Below are 27,226 nucleotides of genomic sequence, written 5' to 3'. Positions count from 1 at the left end.
TAAAAATTACTGAATCCATAATATCTTTTCATTCTTATCACATTTTAATAAAAGGCTTTGGGGTGGGAAATACAGTCAACTCAGCCACACACTGATCTTATGTCAGTGATAGAGAAAGTTGCTCTTATAATTTTCATCTAAGTACTCTGGGACATCATTCTGCTCCAATAAACTTGGTGTGAGCTGCAGCACCATAACTCAGTGCTTATGCAGCCAGGGCCAGGTAAAAGGAAAGCCCCAGGACTCCTTCTGTGGCTGCCCCACTGGCTTAGAACTAAAGCTTTTAACTTATCCACAAACATCTACTACTTTTTTACTCATTTCTGGGACTCAAACAAGAAAGAAAGAGCAAAACCAGCTCACAGTTTCATTCCTCTCATCACCAGACTCATCTGCAATATATACTTCTGCACAATTAGGAAATTTGAAGTTACTACTTTCAAAAAAATTCCGTAGATACGACTTAGTGGTTCTCATTCAGCAGTTCTTAGAACAGCTGAAGGCAGCAAATATTATTGGCCAAAAACCTCCCCAAAAAGATCACAGTAATCAAGTTATTTTACAGATGAAAAGATATTTTATTAGACATGACATAAAACACACTAGAAGTCATCTCCTCAAGACAGAGAAAGGAACCTTTACAAGCACCTAAGTTAGTAAAACTAATTGAATCAGATAGATGAATTCTCAAAAAGCCACCTAAACATCTGTCAGGATACAGCACAAACTGGGAGTATCTGATCAAACCATGACACCTAGATTGAGGACCACCTCAAAGTCAAAAGCAGAGTGATTTTACTGTCTTACTTTATACTCCAGTGGAATATAACAAAATAAATACTTACTATATAGACAAAGGTCTGCACTAGGGAACAGATGCCCCTCAGAATCACAGTGTTCTGTAACCTTGAATATGCTTCACTCTACTGACAGTCCTGCTAGGACTCTGAATGAACTCAGGTGGTTCCCAAGATAAGGAAGGGTCACAGGCTCATGACTTTATTTCCAGAAGGAAATTTCTGACTTTCTGAATGTCAGAAATTCAGGCTCCTCCAGTAAAAATCAGGTTCACAATCCAGCAGAAAAGGATCAACCCCAAACCACAGAAAGAACAGCTTTTTATAAAAGAGGCATTGTGTTTAAATGAACTTACAGGAAGAGTGGATGCTTGGAAAGCTTTTCCTGCCTTCAGAGACCAGGTCTGGATCACCTGTGCAGTGCATTTCAGAGTTCATTACTCCATCTGGAAAGCAGCGGTAAAAGAAATCGGGACGCGGTCTACAAAAAACACCATGGATATTAAAAACACAGAAGCTGTAGTAACAGATAAACCTCAGAGTGATTATTACATTTACTGCTTATTACACACATGCAGGCTGCTCTTTCCTAGAGTGATCCACCTTGCACAGAGCAAAGTGTAATGACCCCCCCATTTCACAGGCCTTGCTAAAACGCCCAGCTCAGAACATCCTCAAAACAAACACCAAAATCTAAAGCCAGCCTTGATGCTGTCTCAATGAATTGAGAAAACTCTTGAGTTTCTTCTGACCCTGCTGTGAGATGGGCCTGTAGGTTTGACTGGTGTCATACTGATCCTGAGCTAATAAACCACATGGAAAAGAAAAGTGAATGATCACAGATTCAGAGACAAGCTGACAACACAATACTTGGCTTGGAGTGCAGGGAAAATGAGCTTATTCCTGCCTAAGGAAGAAGGTGTATTTTTAATTATTTTAAAAGCACCCTTCAAATAAAAGTGGCAAGTTCCATTACTGTCAGGGCATCAGCACTGCAGCAGAGAGGGTTCATCAGAAACCAAACACAAACACTGCTTCCTCAGTGCTGCAAAACATCCCAACAACAAAAGCAGTGCTGGACTCTGTCAAATAGTGGATGAATTCAAGTCAAATGTGTACTTTTCAGCTGAAATTATTCCAAATTTTGATAAAGAGACAAAAAGTACCTAAAAACATATTTTCCAGGGAGTTTTGTTTGCTAGATTTTTCTAAGCCCTTCATTCAAAATTATGTTTCCCTAAAGAAATGGTCTACCTAGGAATCCATTTACTTCTTAGCTCCCAGGTTTGGTGTGCCACAGATGTTGATGTCACCTGGAAATAGAATATGCTTCTCACAAAACACAGGCACTGGGTTATACAGAGACTCAACTGACTCCTACTTAATCAGACAAGGGGCACTGGCATCTAAACTCCCACATGCTGTGACTCTTCCCTTCAGTGTTGCCAATTTAATGGACTGATTTCAGCTCCCACCATTCCTTTCAAACCCCTTGCTTTTCTGGATCTGCCAATGAGTCAAACAAATAGCCAAACACAGGGGCATGGATTCCTGCCACAGTGGGATGTCACATAATGAAGTTGTACAACACCTGCACCGGGCAAAGGAAGGCTCCACAGGGGCCCCCTCTGACTCCACGTGCTCTGGAACTGCAGCTCTCTATTTACTAAGACGTGTTGTAGCTGCCAGTCTGTCTCCGTTTCTCTCAGTAGCTAAACCCATCATTTATAACATGACACGACTTACCTTCCCACTATTAATTTAATAGTGTTTGTGCAGACACCATTCAGAGCTAGAGCCAAGGAAACAGCTACAAAACAGAATGAACAAACAGAACAATAATAACCTAAATACCAAGGAATAAATTGCAGCCTTACAGCATTTGATTTACAGATTTAAACCTTTACTGGACTGAAAATTGAATGATCATTTTTTCAGCCTACGTTTTCCCTTCTTAGCCAGACTAAGGCCAGACCGCAGAGCATCATAATAATCATGACTTACTTTGTTCTTATTTCCTTACACAAAGCCAGTTTTCCTACCATTCCATTTTCACAGGCATAAGTCAAGAAAAGAGAAAAAATTAGAGAATGAAGTACCATGGGTTTGCAATTTTTTAGTTTTGTGATTTACCAGATTAAACTCTCATGCTCTTTGGGTCAAGCAGAATTCCTGTACAGACCAATATGTAAGATATATATATATATATATAAAATATATGTGTAACTCCAAGCTAAAGAACTGGCTTTTGGCTAAAACTAGACTTGGATGACTTCCTTTATTTCTCTTTCAAAAGGATTTGGATGTTTTGATTAAATATTTCAGTGTTTTCCCCTTACATTTGCTCCCATGATCAAAAAATTTTTCAAATAAAATTGGGGAATAAGGAGGCACTGTCATACTAGGTAAGACTTAATCATCTTTTTTATTTGTGCTTTCATGCCAAGTCCCTAGACTTTCCAAAGAACCTCATCTCAAGCCTGTGAAGATCTTTGCCTTGATTTCACTGGCACTTTGATCCTGCACATACACACATTTTAGATTAAAACTGATTTAATTTTGCAGTCCACACCATAGCTCCCTGTTGCAAAATGGGAGCCAATGAATTCTATTTCCCATCAGAAAAAAAATTATCAGGCAAATGCCTGATTTCCAGCAGAACATTTACAGTAATATAACTTTGATTATGACAGCCACATGAGCTATTTCCTCCTTGGGTTGCTGCCCCAGATGCTACACTTCAGCAGCACTCATCCTGTCTCCAAAAAACCTTTGCCTGAGGATATTACAGATCATAAAAATGTGTTATAGGGTCTATTTTTTAAAGTTTAAAAAAAAAGTGGGACCTTCATGAAAGCAAAAATAAGGGTTTTCTCAGAATATAGCAATAGCTGCCAGCAAAAATAAAAGAACAAGTCAATCCTAGAGACACCCATACTGTTAAAAAGTCTTCCTTTTTCAACACCTGTGTTCACAGTGACCGCCCAATACCATGCTCTGTTTTTCCCCTGTATTGTTTTGTCTCAGTTTTTTATGGGGAAATTTTCCACAAAGTCAAATGCAGATGACCAGCAATGCCACAGCACTACACTCTCCTTTTTAAAAAACATACCTGCTTTTGAAGACAGGCAGTAATATTTAGTCTTTTTGCTGAGCTTTTTCTTGATTGTTCATTGTACACCTGACTGAGCTGTGCCTTCACTGTTGCATCTCCCTTACAGTGGCAATCCAAGCATCCAATGACAGTGTCAATGTAGGATGGTAAAAAAAAATTCTATTTCCTCTGCTGTTTTTTCCTTTAAGAGAGATTCATATTGCCCAGCTAAACTCATGTGATCCAGTCAGTGAGAGATTTAGGCACTTCCAGGGGAAGGCTTAAGGGCACCTAAATTAACTTGTCCTTACTCCAGGTGCACTGAATCCCCTTCTTTGTATTAAACACTATATGAGGGGCAAAGAATTTTCACATCCTTTTCCCCTTTTCTATGTATCATGCTTAAAGAAATCCACCTTTCAGGGTACTCCCTGAACATCCTTTATGAACATTCTGTGGCAGATCTCAGCAAATCAACAAAGGCCCACCACACCTGATGAGCATTCACATCACCAGGCACTGAATCTTATTAGTGTACAGGGCACTTGAACATCAATAAGCCACAAGAAGTTCCACACTTGTGGCACAAAGTGAACAGAACATCAAGGCTGGTGTTTCCTCAGTCTGGGTAGTAAGAGGAATACTGGAGAAGCTGGCAAGTTTTCTCCTGGACCTTGTAGAGGGAATCACAACAGAAGGCAAAACAGCAAGAAAAAAAATAAAGAATGTCTTTTCTGATGGAGAAACTGACCCTAAGCTCCTTTCCTTCTTACACAATAGAAAGTGAGGCTCAAGAACTGACTGTATGCATTTTATGAATGAAGAGTTTTTTGCACTGAATGGACTTGTCAGTAAAATATCACTCTAAGACATTTCAGAACTTACAACAAATGACTGGCAGCAGTCAAAACAAACTGAGGATCATTTCACACTTGTGTTAGAGCAACTGGAGAAAGAATAATCTATGGGAATGCAGCCTTATCTAAAAAAATGTTTCCAATTACACAGTGGCATTTACATCCAATGCTAAGGCAAGGCTGAGCATTGCTTTGATTTTACTATGTAAGGGACAATAAATTAAAGTGTGAATTAGCCAGTAAAGCAGAATTTCAGAATTATGCATATTTCAAACATAAGGCCAACAAAAACATTTGCAGTTCTTAGTGCTTCAAGATATGCCTTGCCAGTGAAAGTGCTTTAATCAGTGTTGGTCCCTGGCAATATCTATGTTAAAAGGATCTGGGCGTGTATCACTGTAAGATTTCAAGAGATAGGCACAGCCAAAATCAGCTGGAACAGCTTGAGATTTACCCTCCCCATTGTCCTCTGTTTCTCTGCTCAAATTTTCTGCCTACAACTGTAATTAGACCTCACCCACAGCACAGCCACTACTGCTCACAGTCCAGGCTTAAGTGCACATCTAATTCCATTGGCAGTTTAAGATGAAACAGCAGCTTTTAATTAGAAAAACTGAGCCAAGAGCACGGATTTTGCAATGGGTAGCAGTAAACTCCAGGAGGAGATCAGAGAAAACAATGAGGAGTCATTTCCTACACTAAGCAGCTGAGTCCCACAGGACTTTCCAGTCCAAGCCTTGATTTAGAATAGCTGCAACTATAAATAAGACATAAGTAAAAGATTGGGTGTGACAGAAAAATATACATGTGAACAGTCTCTCAGATGGACTTGTCTTTGCTGATCAAATTCCACCCTTGTGGGCTGAATTGTGGAATTAAGGCACAGAATTTGTACACCTAGAAGCACACATAAACCCAAAGGCTTGTGTGAGATGCCCTGAAACTGCACTGAAAACTGCTATAATGGACTGTAACGGAGACAGGTTTTCTTCAAGGCTTGGACTACACTTGGAATCAATCTCTGAGAGCTACCACACATTTTTCCACCTTGAAGTATGACATACATTACCTAAGAAAGCCTCTTTAATTTCGGTCTTGTCTGTTCGACGGATTATTTTCACCACAAAAATGACTGCTAGTGGCGTGAGGAAGGAAATTGCCTGTGAGAGAGAGCAAATATCATGTGTGAGAGCATCAACTCCTTCTCAGTCCAACTGATTAATAATTAGCTGCAGCCATTTCCATTTAACCAAAAGGCTGAATGATCTTGATCAAACTCCTGACCTTAAGCAAAATGGGATGATTTGTCTTCTGCAACTCCAGGGTGACGAGCACATTAATATTCCAATATAGCCCTCAGTTATAATTGATTTGTAATTGCCCAGAGCTGCATTTAAAATGTCAGCTTCTCCAATGAAAAACTAACAGTCCATAAGGTCCACAAAATTCACACACTGATCCATATGGATTTTGTACATTTATTCTACAGTGTGTGTTGCTGCAGAAGGTACCACACTCAGGCTGAGTGCTCAGTAAGACCCTACTCAACAGAAGAGATTGCAGCACCAACTTCCTGGCATTTTAAAATGCTCTTTATCTTATTTTTTGTTTTCTTTTCAACTGCCATGCTTGAATGCATTGGGAAGATTGTGTCTTTATGATTCTTTCATTTACCAGTGTTTGGATGTGGACCAAGCTGCTTTGTTTTGATCAAGCCTAGAAAAACGACAGCTGAGCATCTACAAGTTTAGTCACTGGTTAAACAGAACCTTATTCTGTAATTGTCAGTGCTGGAGGACAGGAATCCTCCTACAAGGAACCTGAAATGGCATCTCTGCCTCAGTGCACACTCAGTTTCCATGAACAGCACTTTTATTATCACAGAGCAATCTGGGCCATGATGATTCACTGGGAATGTTATCCAAAAGGCATCCTACTGCATGCAGCACCCAGTCTGGCCTCTCAGGGCAGGTACTCATTGCTTTTCTCCAGAGACACACATCAGTTTGTCCCAAGCACAGCACCAGGGAGTTTCTCATTAAGAGCTTGCCATGGAAACTCTGATTCTGTTCTCAACCAGTCCTTCCCTCATCTCTTCTATCTCAGACCTTCAGTTGCAGAGGTAAAAGGCAATTTACAGGCAAGATAGTACATTTATGCCTCTTGCTGGTTCCAGTCTAAGTTAACCAATTCCTTTCTAGAACCTACAAACCTCTTCACAACCACATTTGGTCAAAAAATATCAGAGCCTTTCAAAAACATTTATTCTCTTAAACAAAAGTGAAAATTACTGGTTGAGGTTTGGAGGTTTTTTTAAACAAGGCAAAAATTAAGCTGTAAATGGCACAAGGGGTGCCAGGTCTTAAGTAAGATTATGCTTTCTTTACTGAAGCTGAACTATGCATTAGTTCTTAAATAGCCCCACTGACACAAAAACCAGACCAGACAGATATATTATGACAAAAGACACATGACTCAATCTTCTTTTTATACCACAGATTAATCCCAGCCCTCACTTTATGATTTTAGAATATTTGAGTAGAAAACAGTATGAGAGTGCACTAAGTTTGTTATTTTGCCTGTGCATCTTGTACCAGATCGCCCTCACCTGCATCTGCAAAATACTATCTAACTCAGTGAACCCTGCAGATTAAAACACAGTCTGGAGTCTGTTCCTCTTTTCTACATTTAGGAAGGCAGGGACCAAATTTTGTGCAAAAAGATGTGTTATTTCCACTTCATATCTCCCTCTAAATAGGTGCGAGATTCAAGTTTGGATGCCAATGCCACGTTACTGCCCCAGAAATGTTCACTTGTCTCTATCCTCATCAACAGTTTAATTTCTGCTTTCAGAGAAAAGTGTGAAATAAAAAAAAAAAGGTTAAAGCAAATCCTAAAATCACTAGGCTCATCCTTAAAAATAAGGATTGTCACCAGGAAAAAAAAAAAAAAAAAAGAAGAAAAATATCTGCATTCCAGTACTGAAGAGCATGTAGGAATATAGCCAAGGCTGACAGGCTGATAGTGGTGGTTTAATGGAGGCAGAAATCTTTTGAACAAGCAGGAGCAGCAGAAATTATCAACAAAGAATAGCATTCAAGTGGCAGCTTTTTCCAAATCACTTCCCCATCCATCTTCAGAAATCTGATAAAACTGCAGATTTCATCACATTTCACAAGCATGTGAATTTTTGAGGGAGATGAAGAACTATTCATGTTTGTGGTATATTGCTGCTCCTTACACAAAAGCATTACCTGGAAGGTGCTTTTTATTCTGCAGCAAAATGCACACACAAAGAAATTTTGGCTTCTGACAGACTCCTTTTTATTTATTTTGAATAGGTTCCTCTATGGCTCATATCTATACCAGATTTGGTGACATTCTAATGAGCAATACTTTTCTCAGATGCATCTCAGCAACATTTCCTTTTCCAGCAGTGAAATATTCCAGCATTGCCAGGCTTTTGTGAAACATGGACAAAATCTCTGTCATTTATTATTCATCCTGGCAAACCAGAGATGTGCTGAAGTTATAGGGACTCCCACACACTTCCATGCATCCAAGGGAAAGCTGGCAGTTACCTGCACTTTCCAGGACAAGGAATATCCATTGATAGAGAGACAGAACCAGGCTCAGGTCTTGCCAGTATTTGCTACCCATGCAGGAGTCAGCTTTGTCTAATTTGGATGTTCATTCACAACATTTCCCTTGAACTCAGGTATCTCATAGCAAATAAAATAATCCAGCAATTGATAAAGTCTCAGAGATTTCTTTCTGGTAAGCCATAGTCACGTGTTTCAATATCAGAGTATGTTAGTGGTTCTGTCCGTAATGAAAGCTTGTGATCAGTGCTAGAGTTGGATTTTTCTTCCTTTAAATTTAAAAAATAAGAAAAGAATATAGAAATTACCTACGTTTCTTAATTTAAGAAGCTGTTCACTGTTTAAAGTCTGAGCCAGAAAGAGAACACAGGCCATACAAATGTTACTGACACAGAATTGCCTCAAAGTTCCACCCACCACAAACTTTGTCAAAATCTGGGGCTGTGGGAACAGGGGAATATTGTCATTATATCCTAGAATTGTGCTTCCCAGTGCCTTCTGCCTAGAGAACAAGAGGATGGACTAATGATTATCCCAACTGGTTTGAAAAATAGTTTCACCACTGCAGCAAAACCCTGTACAATGATTCAGCCTTGGTTCTTGAACTCTTCAGTTATAAAAAGATCAGAGAAACCATGTAGCAAAGTAATGCTGAAGATAAGGAAAAATCACACAATTAAACTCAGTCTTTCCCAGCACAACAATTTAATGTTTGGCTTGGGGGGTTATTTTGTTTGTTTGTTGTTTGATTTTTGGGTTTTGGGTGTTTTTTACACAGCTGTCTTCCATTTCAGGAAAAACATACATTTTCATCCATCCAGGATGAAAAAGTCCATAATAGGGCTGCTTCTTAATGCAATATAAACAAAATGTTTATTGTTTATAAGGGCAAATTTAAAAACCAGGCCTTCAGCCTCTGTCTTAGAAGGCTGGGATATATGGTTGCCTCATACGCAGGAGGCACCTTTAAGTTGCTCCTTAATTAAAATTTTTTCATAACTGAAGGGTTAAGCCTTCATAAAAAAGCTGAATAGAAATTATATCACTGATTTTCATTTAATCTGAATTCAAGTTAGAAAAGCAAAACCCTGGCCTCACTGAAGACTCAGGAAAAGATGACTTTGAGGCAGCTGTGGAAAAGACTGAACTACTTTTACAGCCTGAACTATACCCATAATTTCTCAGCATTTCTGAGGTGGTCTGTCTTACTGCACTCTCATATACAGAGATTATTATGATTGGTAATCATTGCTAGCGAGGGTTATCAAAGCTACAAAGTTTGATAACCAAATTCAGCCATCCATTCTGCACGTGCTGAGCAGGGAAGAGCCAGAAGAGCAGTGACAGCAGGGCAGCTCTGTGATATATTCAGTGTTGGCAGAAGCTAAAACAAAGGTTTTGCCTTTGGGGAAAAAAAGAAGATTATTCAGAGTTAAGTATCTCAGTGCCTAACATGCCTAAAACAAATTGGATTTCAAAATTTAAGCACTTGACCTTAGAAGAGCATGGCAAGGTTTTGTCAGGTCACCCAACCAGCTAATTGAAAAAGCTTATCTACTCATTTCCCTCACATCCCTCTAAGCTAACACTACTTTCATTTCTAAAATCAACATTCATAAATTCAGTCATCTGATAATGCTTCTTTTTAAAGACTTCCCATAATTTGGTACATTTTGGACAACATTGGTTTGGAAAATAATTGCCTTTAGAATTAAAGGAACATCCTCTACGTGTGAAATATTTCCTACTGCTTATCAAATGACATTACACTCAGCTGACAGCCATCAGATGACCCATAGGCCTTTAGTACTTACAAACATGAGACGTGTAGGGATGTTGTCTGATTGCACCAAAGGATTTTTGTACAGCCAGATCTCTTCTGGCTGGATCACCCGCTGGAAAGGATCCAAAAATTCTGTAAAACTGCAAACAACAATCAAAGATACAAATTTTTCACAATGATGACCAAAAACACCCAGAAGAGTTCTGCTGATTTAGAAAGTCCCCCAAATTTGACATAGCCTGCATGAATTATCATTATTACCAAATTGCTACATTCCATCCTACCTCACTGCATTTTAGTAATACAAACTTTATAAATACACCCTTCAGAAAATGTGTTTTAAAAGTCTACACTTTTAAAGCTGTTCTACAACTCTATAAAAGTTCCATGAACACTACTGTGGAGAATAAAGTGTCTTTTTTTTTCTTCTTTTTGTGGGAAAAGTGTGCAAATAATACCATGAGATTAAATAAATCATGTAGTCATTTATTATCCATTTACAATCATGTAATGCAGTCCTTTACCCTGAAGAAATTATATAACAAATATAAAACATAAAATGTCTTTCAAATGTCAAGACTTTGAAGTATAACAGTTGCATTTGCAGGATCACAAAGCAAAAGAAAGAGAAAGAAGCAGCCCAGAAAATTTCTTCTACTGACAGAAAAGAGGTAACTTTAGAGAATATCTCCAAAAGAAACTTCAAAAAAAGATGGGCTGTCAAGCTTAGGAAGAATCTGAGTCTACCAGAAATGCCTCATTCTACCAAAACAATTTTAATTTCATTATTATGTCAATTAGCTCTCTTAAAAAGCAAACCAAAAACAAACCCCCAAACAAAAAACTAAAATCCCCCATGGTTCTGTAATTAGGTTATTTTGAAATTAAGAGTATCAAAATAAAATGTTGAGGTTACATATTCTATAGAAAATAATTTGTGTGGGTATCTTTTGTCATGCACTGAAAGCAAAAGCAGGAATTGTGATCCTTGACTGTAGTAGGAAGTTTCAAAAGCTTTTCTTGACAACCTAAATTCTCTCACTTCATTTAAACCATACTCCTTTTTCCACAGAGTCCTTCAGTGCTCTTTAACTTTTCTTGGCTCTGAGTTAATATCAGACAACCTGGGAAGTTTGGCCTTTGCTTTACATTGTTCATTTTAGCTCTGGTTTGTTAGGACTTGAGGAATGGCTGCTGAGGAAAGACACAGCGACCAGTTTTCTGCAGATTGCTCTCACCTAAGAAGCCCATGGAGCCAGAACTTGGAGATGCAGCAGCCCAAAGCTTTTTTTACTGTAAATTTTCCAAAGTCTAGGGCTTTAAACATCTCCAAACCCAGGTTTTATACCAGTAGCAGGCATGTCAAGTGACTTTACAAAGAGAAAAAGCCCAAAGCAATTTGTAGAGCAGAGTAAAATTAAACCATACTCACATATGCAACCCTCCCCAGGGAAGACAAGCCCTCAAACCGAGCTAGGTCAGCTATTTCCTAAACAACAGCAAACCTCTTATCCTACTCATGGCACAGGGGTTGGAACCAGGTGCTCTTGAAAGGCCTCTTCCAACCCAAACCAGTCTCTGACCCCTTTAGCTGAGCACACTGAGACTCCCCCTCTAGACAGAACATTCAAAAGAACCCAAATGACCTCTTCTTCCTCTCCTTTCCTAAAGGAAAAGAACAAAATTTAAGGACCAGAAAAGGTCAAACACAGTCTTGTCACTTGTAACAATATTTATGTTTCCTATACTGGCCTAGATGGACAACAAGATTATTCTGGAAGCTTAAGGAGTCTGGTTTTGCAAGGGGAATATTTACTGTTAGCTCAGCTCCTCCAAACCCAGAGTCTGAGCCTGCTCTCCCAAGAAGGTGAAGTTCAAAAGTGTCAAAACAATTTGTTTCAGTGTTTTCAAAATGAAAACTTAAAGCTTTTTTGAATTTAAAAGACAATGGCTTGTGCACGACATGAAAATAGGAAACAATTCTAAAGAACAGTTCCAGGTAATGTATCACCCATATGAAAAATTCATTTTACAGTTTTCAACTAGAAAAATAAAGGTCAACTCCTAGACAATGCAGGCAGGTTTGGTCCCAAACTTCAGCTAAGAGAAGGTCCTAAAGTGTATTATTTGAAGCATTTCTGGTAACTGCAGAGAGCAAGCAACACACAAATATTTGGGTTTTAAGGTGACCATGATATATCTGCACACCAGTGCACTTTTGGAAAGTTTGTCACATTGGATCAGAAATTTAATTAAATTGATGTTAAGACATTTGACATTATGAACAAATGCCAGCAGATTTAAAGGTTTGGGGCTCTTCCTGATCTTTTGTTTCATGTCCCCTTGTGATGTAAGAAAACTAAAATTATAGTTGTGTAAGTCTGAGAAATTAAAATAAAAAATCAAACTCAGTTCTCACAGGAAACAAGCTATGGCACCACGGATACACACTGTCATAAGATTCAATTCCTTTAAGAGCATAATAACACAAGCTAAAGAGATGAAAATATAATAAATAAAAAGTATCTGATTTCAGATGAAGACTGATTTTCTGATTAATACATATTCACCTGTACTCGTATTAAGAAGGAGTAATTTCAGCAAATCTATCAATAACTGTAATCATTATTATTTTATGAAACAGCAGCAGTTTTGTATCCACTATATATTAAATCTGATTATGTATTCATTTATTTCTTGGACTAGTGTTCTGAAATCTTCTAAAAACAGTGTTCAAATTAAGTGCAACATAATGCAAAAAAAAAAAAAAATAGTTCTCTGAAACTGGGCAAAATAATTTCAAAATCACTGTTGAAGGAGAAAAAACATAGCTGCAGAAGGCAGCAGATGTCTCTGTGAACAATACAGAAATAGAAAGTAAACAGTTAGAGGATAGTGACTGTAAAAAAAGAAATCACTTTCTTTTTTTTTATCTTCCGAAAGAGCTCAACTGCTAATTAAATTTTTATGCCAAGACTCATAAGAGAACAATTCTCTCCTTTTTTGAAGCTTCACCAATGGGTGACTGGATATGAGATTTCACTAGCTGGAAGGCAATTCCCTTTGTACTGTATTAAACAATCATGAGGACATACTGGTTTCTAAGCTGCCTAACACCTGGTGATTTACGTTCCTTTGTCCCAACCAGAAGTACAGTTTATCACTATTCATAAGTCAGCACAAGCTTGTTTAAAGGACTGGATGTTTTTAGAAATGAATGCAGTCCTTGGATAAAGAAAACTGCTTTTGATCATTTTGTGTTATGGCCCAAAATACCACCTCAGTTCCCTGGCAGCAGGTGGGCAAAAAAGCTCCCTTTGTTTTACTACAGAAAAATTTAGTCTTAGCTTTTTGACTTTGTAAGCTTTTAGCTTACATTTCCTTCATTTTTCCATATTCACCCAATGTTTTTAACTGCTTAGCAAGCAAGATTTCGAACACTTCAGCCTAATGACGTGAATTTAAGGCATAAAAGGTCTTCCATTAAATTCAAGAGCCTTTAACTGTGACTTTCAAAGCAGCCCAAGGGAAACAGGAGCCCAATTTTCATTAAAAACATCAGTGAGCAACAGGTGCCCCAGTCCCTGGGGTTGCTTTGGCCATGCCAACACTGCTGCTTACAGCACCACACAGTAAAAACGCTGCTCTTTTCTGAGGACACGAGCACTCCGAGGTACATTAACTTCATTTCCATTTCACAGCATGCAGCCCTTTAGCATCATTTCGTGCCAGCACCACATCACAGCCAGAGCCAGGTAACAGTGCACTAAAAGCAGCTTTGTGATGATGTGGACTGAAAACTTGCAGTTATCCTTTTATGAAACCATTCACTGGTAGTGAACGAATCAAACAGAGCACAAATATCCTCACAGAGGTTTTGACCTGAGCTTCCACCGTGGTTTCCATCTCCCATAAGTCACAGCAGGATATTGTTTAGCACCTCACCTTATGGTTTCCACCACTACCTGGCCCTCAGCTGCAAGAATCACACTGCAAGGTTTAAATTTGCTGCTTGATCCTGGGCATCAACTAAAGGGTGGGTGGTTGGCAGGAGAGGGGGGAAATTGGGGTTTTTGCCTTTTACTTTTTCTCTTGCAGACAAAGCTTTTCCCAAATACCAAGTGACAATAACTGAGAGGACAGAGCAGTACACATGGCTTGACAAAGCACCAGGAGAGAATGATCATGAACTTGTGATTGTGACACCCAGACTTTCATCCCAGATACCTAATGAATGACCCTCCTCCTTTCTAAGCTTCATCTGTTGATAAGCAGATTTTATCCTCAAATAGGTCTCTCTGCAGGTCCCCACTGGGGCAAACAACAAAAAGATAGCAGATATTCATGAACTTCTCTTATAAATCATCTCTGAGGGCCTGTGGAGAAAAAATTTGGCTCTGACTACCATTCCCTGCCTGTAGAACTCTGTGTGAGCAGACCCTGCTGCCTCTCCCAAAAACACATATTAACTGTGGTTGGGCTGTTGGAACGCCATTTTGGATGTTTTTACATGGATATTTCCCCTAGTATTCCCCAAACTGGGTATCAAATCTAGCAGTAAAAGCTCTTCTAGTGTACCTGCCATGTTAAATTGTGCCATCAGTTGTTCTGCAAGGTCGTGAGCGGTGTCAGTGGTGCTGAAATTGGTAATAGTTGGCCTAATTACAGAATTGGCCTAATTGTGCAATTCATAACTCAGCAAGAGATTCCCGCACCAGAGATTCACTGCCCCAACATTTTGGATGAAGAGCCATAAAGGAGAACACATCACTGGGCCCAACAGCTGTGGAGATAAGAAAATTGTATTCTAAAAGACAGGATTTTTTTTAGGAGCTTCCCACAAGTGATCCAGGCTAAAAGAGAAGGAGCCCAGAGTTTGCATCATCTGGGTACATTGCATTGACCACTGTTCACATCACCTTGGCTCACATTTGAATTCAAGACTTCAACCTCACCTTTCTGAAACACGCTAACAGTGGGGAAAGCATTCATGTCTTGTTATTTGATAAACCTGGAGAGAATAACTTATTCTCAGGCCATGAGAAAACCTAGCCTTGTTCACTGCCTACAGATAATATTATGGGAAAAACCCTCTAACTTCTTTGTGGTTATTTTACAAACTCCTGCAAAACCAGACAAAATCTGAAAAGCTTGAAATGGTCTGTGTCTGGCATGTAAAATTAACAAAACTGAAGCAGAGGGGATAGTGATGAAGGAAGATAAGAAGCAATGCCTGTGGTTTATCACCATGATTCTGCTCTCCACGGAGCTGGAGCAGTTCAGACTCTGAAATGTTGCTGTCTGTGTGTATCAGCATGATGAGATAGCTTTGTGTCAGCTCAGAGGTTAGCACGAGCAAAGAGATCTGAGCCATTTAATATCTAAGGTAATTTGGGAAATCCACAGCTCCTCAGCCATCAAGAAGGGTTTCAAAAAATATGGCCAAGACTCAATTATGAATGACAAGAAAGGAAGAAGCTGGCATGAATTAAAAATATAACTTCAATGATATAAACTCTGATAGAAAAAGAAACATCCCCTGTAGTTAAGGCACAACACTGGGTGTCAAGAGATTTGATGCTTCCTGACATGGTTTTACAAAGCAAGGTAGGGCAAACCATTGCAGTATCAGCATCAAAGTAACTCCTAATGCTGCAGCTTGTTTATGCACTGGACTGGTACCTACACACACCAAGTATGCACTGCTGACAAACACCCAGGTAGGAAAGCAACAGCTTCAACTCCTCTGAAGAAATCAAAATGAAAGAGTTAATTTAAAATAGATATCAGAATTTATATTGCAATAGGTACTGAATGCAAAAGAAGAGTGCCCATTGGAATAGGAACTAATGTTTTATTGGTTCTTCATAGGCTTTTTTTAATATCATTTTTTAACTGCACTAAAACCAGCTAAGTACTGTACACTCACACTGACACAGAAGCACCAGCATCCATAAATTTTCTCTCTACTTTCTTAACAGCTAAAAACTTTTTATTTCCCAGTCCAATGCCATGAAGTGTATACACCTACTATTTCTGATCAACAATGTATAATCCCCATATAGAGCTTTATTGGGACTGATAAAGACAAAGGGCAAGGGCAATGTTTTCAGGGGGTTTTATTTAATGCCACTGGCAAATAGAGGGCTGGTTCTTGAGGGTGGGTTTGGCTTCAGATGAGTCAGTACCACTTGATGGAAAATATTTCTGAATACTTTAAATTAGCTAGCAATTGCAGTGTGACATTTAATTAGCACATATGCCTCCATTAGCCCTTCAGACATATGAGAAATCATTTTGATTAAGTAAAGACTGAAAATAAATTCTGATGCAGTTTTAAAATACACACATATTACCACAGCTGTCATATTTCCTTGAAGTACTACAAAAGGAGAGTTTCTGGTACTTTTCTTCAGCCTTATTAACAGGTTTCCCATATTTACCTCACATATCCACTGATTTTACAGCTATATCTCAGGGTATAACTTCTCCCAAAGATGAATGGCCACCCTCTGTACTCTCCTCCTTGCAGCCAACTCTGCACCCAGCAAGGAGGCAACAGCTGTGGAGCCTGGGATCAGTTAAAAGCACAGATCTCGAGCTAGAAACAATACAGATTCACAACAGGAGTGCCTGTGGCTTATGAAATCACATATAAATGAGATATATACTTAGAATATCTAATATGAAAGAGCAAACCAACAATCTCCTCACAGTGCTGAAAAAGACAGAACAGCCTGGGGTGGAGTTTTAGAACCTAATGTGAGTTTTCTTCGCATTTAAATTACATTGTCACTGTTTTCTCAGTCCCTAGCACTTGAATTCTCTCTAAGTAAACTATTTCCTTCCTGTGACACAGAGGAAAGGGGAAGGATTGTCTGAGCACGCATGAACAGCACAAGAACAAGGAGTTAGCACAGCCAGGCAGTAGTTCTTGTACACCTGAAAGATTCCAAAAACTTCCAGTCCATGCATTCTCCTTGTTAGGGGCTGAGCCTTTGAAAGCAAGTAGAACTAAATATCACTGAGCATCATTATAGCCACTGTGATTCTAGAAAACTCCCATTCCGTGGGAATAAAATGGGTTTCCAGACCTTAAATTACTTAATTATCTCTAATACAATCTTTTCACCATCATGCCTTCCTCACAGAAGCGGAATATTTGGAAATGAGCAAAGTGAAAGGAAGAAAGAGGGAACAGAAGAGCAGATCAGAAGATCAGAAGACAAGAGTGACTATACTGAGCCATAGAAAAAATCCCACTGCAAAATTAGTCTGAGTCATATATTTTGGCTTGGTTTTAATTTTTGCAACTTTGCTTGACCTAATATTGAAAGTGATCTTTGCAACTTTGCTTTCTGGTCAGCAGAATATAAAATAAACCATTCTGAAACAAAAACAACTTTGTTTTGGCATTTAGCTGCTCCTGGGGTGAAAGGTCCTTGTGATTCTTGCTCACATGGAGCAGTTCTGCCCTTGGAAAACAAGGCAAGGAAGTCAGAGCTGCTGCTTATTGTGTCAAGGTGCAAGTCTTCAGGCCATCCAGAAATGTAACAGAAATAATCAGCAGTAATTTTACAGAAATAACCAACACCAGCCAAGTGAAAACTATTGGCTCCTGGTTTCATTGCATTACCTCTCATTTTATTCACTAAAAAAAATTTATTTATGGTATTAATTGTTGCCTCTATCCTCTGTTTTTATTAAATATACCCTATGATACCAGATATTTCACAAAAGCCATTTTAATTCGTGTTTGGGGAGGAGAAAGTAGAGGGAAATGAAATCATGAGTTCTGCTGCCATTAGAAGTGTCAAAGCTGGCAGCTGTACATTATCCTAAAGTGAAAAACTGAATTTATATTAAAGGCCTAAATTAACTAAGCACATGCCTGAATAATGAACCCAAACACACTACAGGCAGTCAAAATTTTCCTCTTGATGTTTTTAATGCTTATTTCAATTACATCTCAAACTGCTTTCAGTCAAACAACCCTCAAAAGTTCCCTCCACAGCTACACTGCTTCACAGCAATTTGATGGAGCTGAGTCTAGTAAAGTTCCTTTTTTTTTTTTTTCACATCTGCATGTCACACAGTATTGATTATGTTTGGATCTGAAATGAAAGTTGGGGTAAACTCACAACCATGCCAAGTTTCTCTCTTAGTGACAAAGGTCCCCTTCTCAGTTATCTCTGTCCCTCCTTCATTCCTCCTCCTAATGATACTCCCAATAAAATCCAAGTATATTAAAATCACTCAGTCCAAAAACAGTTATATGAGAACTACACGTTCCAATGTGTTAGTAATGATTTAAAAAATAATGATAATAAGAGAAGAAGATTTAGTAACAGGGAATAGGAGCATCACTTTTTGCCTTTTGTAGCACTCACTGAGGTCCAATAGCAATAGTTACCTTCCTGCAAAGCACCTTGGACACAGATGAGCACAATTATTAATGGCCTCTCTGTGGGCTGTGAGAGTACAGACAGGCCATTAGATCTGTTCTCCCATTAGTGAGAATTGGCAGCTAATGAAAATATAACACTTTATATCAGGTGACACTCCCCTCTGTTGTTCTCCATTTGCAAGGCTCCACAACACTTGGCAGGGAGCCACAAACTCTTCAGAGCTGAAACATTTCTGAGCTAGCAGTTTCACCTCCATTATACAGGCTAAAGGAGTAGTAAAACTTCTCACCCAGTCCAGGCTAAAACGTCAGATTGCAGAGTAAAACATTTCACCTAGTCTAGGTTTTCAGTTTTCCCACAGTGTGGTTAATGCAGAATATTTAGCACACAAACTTTGGCGGGGCACTGCCCTGCAGAAGGGACCATCAGCTTCTGTTCAGTGATTGCTGAAGTACTCTCCACGGAATTTCAAACTGGTACCACTGCTCCCTTTCCTGCACATCTAGATGAGTCAAAAACTCTTGCAAGAAATTTCACTTCAAACTTTTACCCACACACTGGGACACTCTCAGGAATATCAGTCCACTCAGTTGATTTGTGCCAGCTTACAGGACCACCCAGTCTGTCTCCTCACAGCAAAGCAAAACTTGATGTTAAATACTCCTAAAACACTTCAGTGCAACTTGCATTTCAAAACTTCCATTGGTGGAGGCTCTACCTGTCCTTGGGCAATCTATCACAGTGTTCTAAGTCCTTTCAATTAGAATATATTTCCCACACTCAACCTAAGTTTCCCTTGCTACAAATTTAAAAATCTTTCCTGTCTAATTCCCGGGGGATGTGAAGAGCAGCTTGTTGTCTTCATACATCTCAAAGGAGCTGCTGACCTGTGAAGATCACTGCCAAATCTCCTCAGATTTCCAGATTAAACAGCTCAATTATTTCTACCTTTTCCAGGAAAAAAGAAAACAAAAGATGTTTTCTACACCTCTCTTACAATCTTCCTCACTCTTCCTCTCAACTCTCTGGAATGCGCCTGAATAATTTATCTCAATCAGCCACTTACTATGAAAACACCACTTGTAAACGCTGTTACCCACCCTACAGTAAAACAATTTCCACTGACTGCATTCATATGCAATTTTAATTAAAAATTGGTTTTAGTTAAATTGGTATTTAATTAAAAAGTGGTATTTTAACAAGCAAAATATTGAACCATACAGACAGTAAAACTAGAAGTGTTTTGTAATACAGAGAAACAAACAAATACAATACACAGTGATGGTAGCAATCTGATTTAAAATGAAGAAACATTTCCAGTCTCATTTTCTACAGAATCATATCAATCAATCAATCACAGTTTCTTGCATAGCAATGACCTCTGGTCCAACGATGACAAATCTAACATTTAAAAGCAAAGGAAAAATGTGAATAGAAGGTACTTTAAAACCCATATAGTCACGAAAATCTTAGTTCAAGTGCTACAGCTGACGACAACTTTCTGTCTTCCATGCAGACAACACAACTGGATCTACTGTAAAGCAGCTGTTCTGATCCAGAAATGAGTGAAGCTTTCCCTAACCATCCCAGCCTAAGTCCCTGTTGTTCATTAGTGGATCACAACCAATACTTTAATTAGGGATGTGAGTGCTGCCTTTAGCTTTCTGTCCTTGTCTGGTAATCCTTGCCAATACAGATGCAGCACTCAGGTATCCCCTGTTCGGTACCAGCACAGTCCTTACTGCACAAAGAAGTTACAAGACACACTAAATATTATCCTTAATTCATTTTTAGCGTCAATAATTCTGCCAGCTATTTCCAAGTACTGACTTTTCAAAGTCACTGACAGATTGGGAGACCATAAAGATCTTGATTTACTGTGCCAGATATGAGTACATTCTCAGCAGTAAGACTGTAATTTTTATTAAATTCTTTCCCATAAGAATCACAGTTAGTTGTGCCCGATTTTGACTGTGCTTAGATCAAAGTATAAGAATCAATTTATTAAAGAAAAATTTTCCCCCCAGGAACCCTATCAGTCTTAGTAGCATTCTCACTATGAAACATCCTCAATCAGGCTAGAAGAAAATAAACACAAAGTGCCAAAGTCTGTGAGTAAATGGGATTCAACAACCAGATTCAAGAAGACACACAAAGTCACCATTTACTCCTCAAAAAATCTGGAGCAGATGCTTTGGCATTTACAATAACATGTATTCAGCTGTGAGTTTAGCCATGGAGATCAACTGTAAATCCTATCCTATTAGCAGGACAATTAGAACTCCTGCCATTAAATCCCCTTCCCTCTTCCCATCCTTTCACCTCCTCTTTCCCCCAGACTCAGGGAAGACAAATAACTCAGTTCCACAAACTGTACTGATACAACAGCCTGTAGAAACAGTCTGTCTCACGCACAGACCAGAGTCTGCCCAAAAAGACAGGTAGGCACAGTTTCTCCTGGATGACTCTTATCAAAGCCAGTAAAATCCAACCCTATTTCAATAAATATAATACAAAAACAATGGAATCTCATGCTTCAACTAAGTGAAACACCAAGTAGCTGAACATCAGCATGACACTGAGTGGATGCTGCTTCATCACTCCTCTCCCTCCTCAGCTGGATGGGGGAGAGAAAATACATTGAAAGGACCCTGGGTCAAGATAGGAACAGGGAGAGATCACCTAACAGTTACTGTCATGGGCAAAACAGACTTGACTGAGGGAAACTAGTCTAATCACACTAGAAAAATGAGAAAATCTAACCCTTAAAACAGCTTTCCCCCACCCCTCCCTTCTCCCCAGGCTTAACTTTGATTTTTTCTCCCTCCTCCCCTCAAGTGGTACAGGAGGATGGGGCCCCCCTGCTACCAAAGCCTGGCCATAAAACCCAGTACAGTACCAAGTGTCCCTGTGAGCTCCCTGGTAATTCATAGCCATGAAGACAGGCACACGGTCATCTTGTTGTGTGCTTCACGTGATGCCAGGTAGAATTGGTATTTAGGTATTTATTTTGTTTTCACAGTAACCTGTCAAGGACACAGTGCCAAGCAAAGTTAAAATTCAGGTTACTTTGTGGTGTATCAGGGAGTGACAGGAGCTCCATGTCATTCTAGCTCTCCCATTGCTTCAAAGGTGTGACCCACTCTGCTGAGCACTGGAACAAGTTTGTTGCTCAATATGCAACCTTTGATATGTGTTCTCAGGTCCTAAGCACCAGAGAGGCTCTTTTCTACAGCAGGGCTTTCCCTTAACTCTTCCTTAACCCTGCTCAGGGAATTAGACTTCAACCTGCACCACAAAACCAAATCTTTCCCTCACTTTAATAATGTGTAAATTTTGGCTTACAACAATGCACCTATTATTAAACAGGTCAGCAAACACGTTGATGCTCTCATTTCTTTTTATCACTATTATTTGTGAAACACTGAAAAAGCTCCAAGAATGTTCAGTGAACCCACTGGCTACCTCACGACAAAGAATTTACCAATTAACTGAAGGAAGGGCAAGAAAAAGAAGGATTGCCCTTGTTTTCTTGATGAGAAATTCGGGTACACAGAAGTGAAGTCTAAGACTCTTAGGATCAGAAGCCAAAAATCAGGTTCCAAACAAACCCAGAATTATGGGATATCCAAATCAAGAACAGAGGACACAAAACCACTAGGAAGTGGCCAAATACCTACTTTGAAACATTCAACTAGAGAGCCAAGGCTTAAAAGGTGCTTTGAATTCTTGGTCCAACTGATTTGTGTAAATTCACAGTGTTTGAGCCAGAGTGAGACAATAAATCTTAATGTCTCAGTCTGGTGATTTCTTCTCAATACCATCTTGCCTTTGTTACCTACACAGCTCTGACTGCTCACAATTCTCAGCTCAGCCTGTCCTCCAAAAATCCCGTCCATATGAGCAAGAAAAGGAAAACACAATCTGGGGGAAGAGCAAAACAAAAGTGCAGCATTGTAGAATTTCCTCGGGTAATTGATTTTCTCTCTGTGTTAACAAGACAATACACAGTATCATTTATAAAGGCAACATATGCAGGATATCCAGCAGACAACATCCCCTGACAAAGAAAGCTACTTGAAAGAGCTTTCCACATCAAATTATTTCATGCATATTCATAACTCGATTAAAATATTAATAATGTAAACTTGTAAGGAACACAACAGGCACAGAAACAGCTTTTATTTACTTACACCAGAAACTGAACATGGCACACGCACAAGAGATGTCAGCATTAGTCAATGCTGCAAACTCACACGTGTGCAATATATATCTGTATATTAGCCTGCAGATAAACATTTATTCCTCAGGGAGGCTGCTAATGAGGCTGTGCTCTGGGGAAGATATCCAATTACTCCAAACGACATTTATATTTTAATCACATCACGTGCACTGAAGAGCTCGAGGTTTGATGAAGCAATCCTTGAAAGACGTTGTCTTTTCATTCAATTAGCTCTCTAAACATCAGTGATATACTTTTGGCAAGTCATTGGGCTAAATATACTACAACACACACAGATCCTCTCTTCCTGCCAAGAGGCAGTGGTGTGGTCTTCCAAAACTTCTGAAACAGGTGCAAAAAGTTTTCCCTTAAAAGACACCTGAAACAGAACTAAGAAATAAAGACATCTCTCAGGCTCATTCTGAGCTACCCCTCAGTGAATTCTTTTTAGGACAGATGAAAAACTTTGTTTTAAGGGCATCACTCCTCTGTAAAACTATCAGACTTGCTCACAAATCCCCTTATAATTGGCTTATCTGAATAAAAACAAGTCAGTCAAAACAATTTGCTTTCTTCAAGCAACCTGTAAGTGACAAATGCCACTGTACAGACAGAGATGAAAGTCTGGCCACTTTTAACATGTTTTAGCAATAATCAGGCATTTTAAGATGCTCCAAGTCAGAGAAATGAGTACAAAAATGAAGAAAAACAGAGATACAAAACCCTAATTTAATCATTCTTCAATTTAGCATTGGATTTTTCCTGCAAACAGAGTACATCCTCATGGCTGTTATATTAAGCAACATACCGTTTCTTCTTCTGAGAGTTACATGAAAAACCTCACTTTAAAACTCAGTTCTGTACTCACAAATATTTCTTAATAAGTAAAAACCTAAACAAAAATATGAAGTGAGAATTGATTAAAGGCAAGATTTGATTGGACAATATTTGAAACTACATAATGTAATAGTCAAATTAAAGCATGAGAATTTTCTTCACCTTGGAAGTAACAAAGAGCCCGTGTTCAATCAGATCAGTTCAGCCCAATCAAAAGGTGCAAAGATACATATTTTGAAAACTATAAATTAATTTGTTAATTTAAGGAACTGGGAAAAGAGGCAGAACAGAAATATCACTATCCTTGCAGTTTGTAACTTGCAACTTGAGAGCTGTTTTGCTGAAGGTACTCAAAGAATACCTATTTAACTTTGCAGTAAAGTGTGCAATAAGTATATTTTTTACTGCAAACACTTGTTCTTGGGTTTTGACTCTTTGTTGTTTGGGGTTTGGGGTTTTTTTAACTCCTGCTTCTCAATTTCAGGTAGACACAGTCCTTCTAATAAATCTCTTCTAACTAATCCCTCCTTCAATACTACTAAATCCTGAGGGTTAAAACGCTCTTTAGCACAGGTCTCTGTAAATGGAGAGAAGCTTGAGTTGCTAAATTTCAATACCTAATCTGGTCTTTAATTGCTAAGTGAGCTCTCAGCAATTGCCAAGAACACAACACTTAGAACTGAGTCAGTTGTTATCATTATCCTCCCTAAATGGCTGTTGAATTCAACCAAATCAATACTCAACCGTAAAAAATGTGCTCTGCTTCTAAGGGTGCCCATTTGCAGGATAGAAGAGATCTTATGTAACAAGTATAGGTTTCTGTCTTTGATGGAATGACTGACGTTGATAATTATGGCAACTGGAGGAAAGAAAAACCATTGCCAGTCTTAAACATAGAAAACATGGTTGTTCTTGCTGTAAAATAGACTCAGATTGGCAATACATTCAATTTCAGCAATCACCAACAGAAGTTTTCACACCTCCATTTTTATGAAATGACATTTATTACCAAGCAAAGCTCCAACGTGGAATATGCACCTTTTTCTTTTGCATTCCATGGTACAAAATGTGCCAGATTATTGAGTGATATGAACTGTTAGGATGAAGCTCAAAGACATCTGGGAGGCACAGATGGTTCAGGACTCTCAAATAGCTGTGGAACCATTACCTTCAAGGTCAGGCTTCTGACACTACAAGAGTTGGTAATGACCCAAAGCCATCAAGACCTTTATAGAAAGAATCCCTTCTCTTCTGTCCAGTTCCTCTTGTCCTGGCACTCACAACAGAGATGAGCTCAGACCCAGCCTTAACTCATTTCTGTTAATGGCATTCCTTTCCAAGGGAGGTGGAACCTGTTCAGCCTTTTCATTCCTAGAAATCGCTTCTAATTCTAGAAATTAGAGCTCAAGTTGCTACTGCCTGGATTCCTCTCCCAGGGCTTCCAAATAAACCAGTGAAAGTTCACTCCTGAAAAGATATTCCACTGAACTCAATGCTCCATAAAAATCCTTGCACTGGCTGCCTATAAAACCACAGGAAACAGAGTGTTTAAACCTCTGCAACATAGAAGTTTCAAAATGTGAGTGATTGCCGATTTAGGAAACCGAGAGAACTATTGAATACTGTTGCAATAGCAAAAGATTACTTTGGTGCTAAGATTATCTGAATATAAAAGCTCTTCTTCTGGTCTACCTAGGGTCTGTATTCTTGCAACCATTACAAGCAAATAAAATGCAGTTCTTCATGAAACTAAACACCGACCTGAATTTGGAACGCTACCGTGCCCAGTACTTTCAGATGTCAATGAATGCTCTGAATGACCTATTGAAATATCAGAATTATTCCCCAGAGGCCCAACAAGGCAGGAGCTGAGCTACATGAAAATATGAGAAGTTCTTCCATAGGCATTTGCCATTGTGGTGACTCCACCAAGAGCTTTACTGTTAGCTACAGTAAATCAGTGGGTTTTGGAACCACGCAAAGAGCAGAGAAAATTATGGAATCTTTTAGAGAGGAAATAAAGGCAGAAGAGATGCACAACCAAAAAATGACTGATTCTGATGGGTCATGATTTACACATCATAGTAATAAGCTACATGAAGAGATCTCTTACAGGGGTGGTGTAGGTGATGAATTTCACACACAATCATAAGGAAGGGAAAGGTTCTGATGTAGCATCAGCTTCTGAGGTCTTTGCTCACCCTGTAGCTCCATGTATTCCAGAAAGGAGTCCTGTTGACAGGGACAGGTCTACTTTCAAAGCGAGATGCAACTGAACTGACAGATTTCAAAGGTACCTCACAGGGTTTTTTTGCAAATCAAAAGATTTGCATCAATATTCAAGAGAAATGAGCACTGAGGAAAGAATCAAACACCAGAAAATTGTACAAGTTATTAATTAACCATGAGAGGTACAGAAAGGACTCATCAAAACGTTCAGTTTCACCAGCTCTAAGTCACTATCACAGCTTAACAGATGTCCTATACTGCCTGCACCTGTGACCAACAGCATCCATCCTCAGGAAAACAAACGAGCAAAGAGCAAAATCTGATCCCGTTTCCGTGATGCTCCTGAGAGATCACAAAGGCTGAGAACACTCATCTTTAAACATTAAGCAATGGAAATGCAAACTTATATAGAGAGGAACTTTTCATTGTTTAAATGTATTCAGACCACAAACTGCCTGAAAGAAAGAAATGAATACAGCACTGAGAAGAAAGGGCTGAAATACACAAAGCAAAAAAATGCATAACTGCTTTCTCCTAAAAAAAAGGCAAAGAGAAAGAACGTTCCTGCAGCGATAGCTGCACATCTTTCAACAGCCAGATTTTCATTACTTTCCTCCCTGCCCAACAGCGTGCGGAGAAGCTTCCCAAACCCGCTCTCACACGTTCCACCTCACGTTGAGCCGGCGGTCCTCGCTCAGCCCCAGCACCCGCGCTGCAGCTCCCCGGCCCGGGGCTCCCGCTGCTGCCAGAACCAGCTGTTGAGGCGCATTCACAGCCCCGGCAGGTGAGACTTCACCCCACAAACTACAACCGGCCCAAGGAAACCACCAGCACCTGTGAGGCTGCATTGTTTTGGCTGGTCGCTTTTTGCACACTTCTCTCACAAACAGCAGCTTCTCCGAGAAAAAAATTCCCCTCAGCTCTTCGGCAAAACCCCGGGGCTGGGAGAGCCCCTGCAACGACTCAACGCGGGGAAATATTCCACCCCTGAGCATCCCGAAGAGGGGACCGGCGGCAGCTGCCGCTCGCTCGGGCATCCCGAGGGGGCTGCCCCGGCGGGGTCCCCTGACCGCCGGAGCCCACGGGGGCGAGCTCAGCATCTCCATCCCGCACCTCCACCCCGCACCTTTCCCCCCCGCACTCCCCGGCCCGGTGCGAGAGGCACTCGGTTGCCAGCGGAGCAAAGTTGCCGCGGTGCCGCTGGTGCCTTTGGCTGCCGCTGCCCGGCGCTACTCACACGAAGACCCCGAAGAGCAGCACCCGTATGCCGATCTCGATCGCCAGCTCCCGCATGGTGGGTCCCGGCGCTCCCGCAGCCCCGCGGCGCCGCCTCTCATGCCCGAGGGCAGCGGGGCCGCCTCACGCCGCCCGCCCGCAGCCCGCCCCGCAGCGCCGGG

General features: G+C 39.8%; 1 protein-coding gene across 2 annotated transcripts in view; it reads right to left on the bottom strand.

Moving 5' to 3' along the window:
- PLPP4 (phospholipid phosphatase 4) overlaps nt 1-27,226 on the bottom strand; it is a 48,893-nt gene extending 21,667 nt beyond the window's left edge. For both annotated transcript variants that reach the window (XM_069020151.1, XM_069020152.1), the window contains exons 1-5: nt 27,067-27,226; nt 10,165-10,273; nt 5,818-5,908; nt 2,544-2,607; nt 1,154-1,278 (exon numbers count right to left, since the gene is read on the bottom strand). In XM_069020151.1, the coding sequence (XP_068876252.1) occupies nt 1,154-1,278; nt 2,544-2,607; nt 5,818-5,908; nt 10,165-10,273; nt 27,067-27,122 (445 nt within the window). In that variant the 5' untranslated portion in view covers nt 27,123-27,226. The remainder of the gene's footprint in view (nt 1-1,153; nt 1,279-2,543; nt 2,608-5,817; nt 5,909-10,164; nt 10,274-27,066) is intronic.

Source organism: Aphelocoma coerulescens, chromosome 6 (genome assembly GCF_041296385.1).
Source record: "Aphelocoma coerulescens isolate FSJ_1873_10779 chromosome 6, UR_Acoe_1.0, whole genome shotgun sequence".
In the NCBI taxonomy this organism is placed as follows: domain Eukaryota; kingdom Metazoa; phylum Chordata; class Aves; order Passeriformes; family Corvidae; genus Aphelocoma; species Aphelocoma coerulescens.
This window is presented reverse-complemented; position numbering and strand designations above follow the sequence as displayed.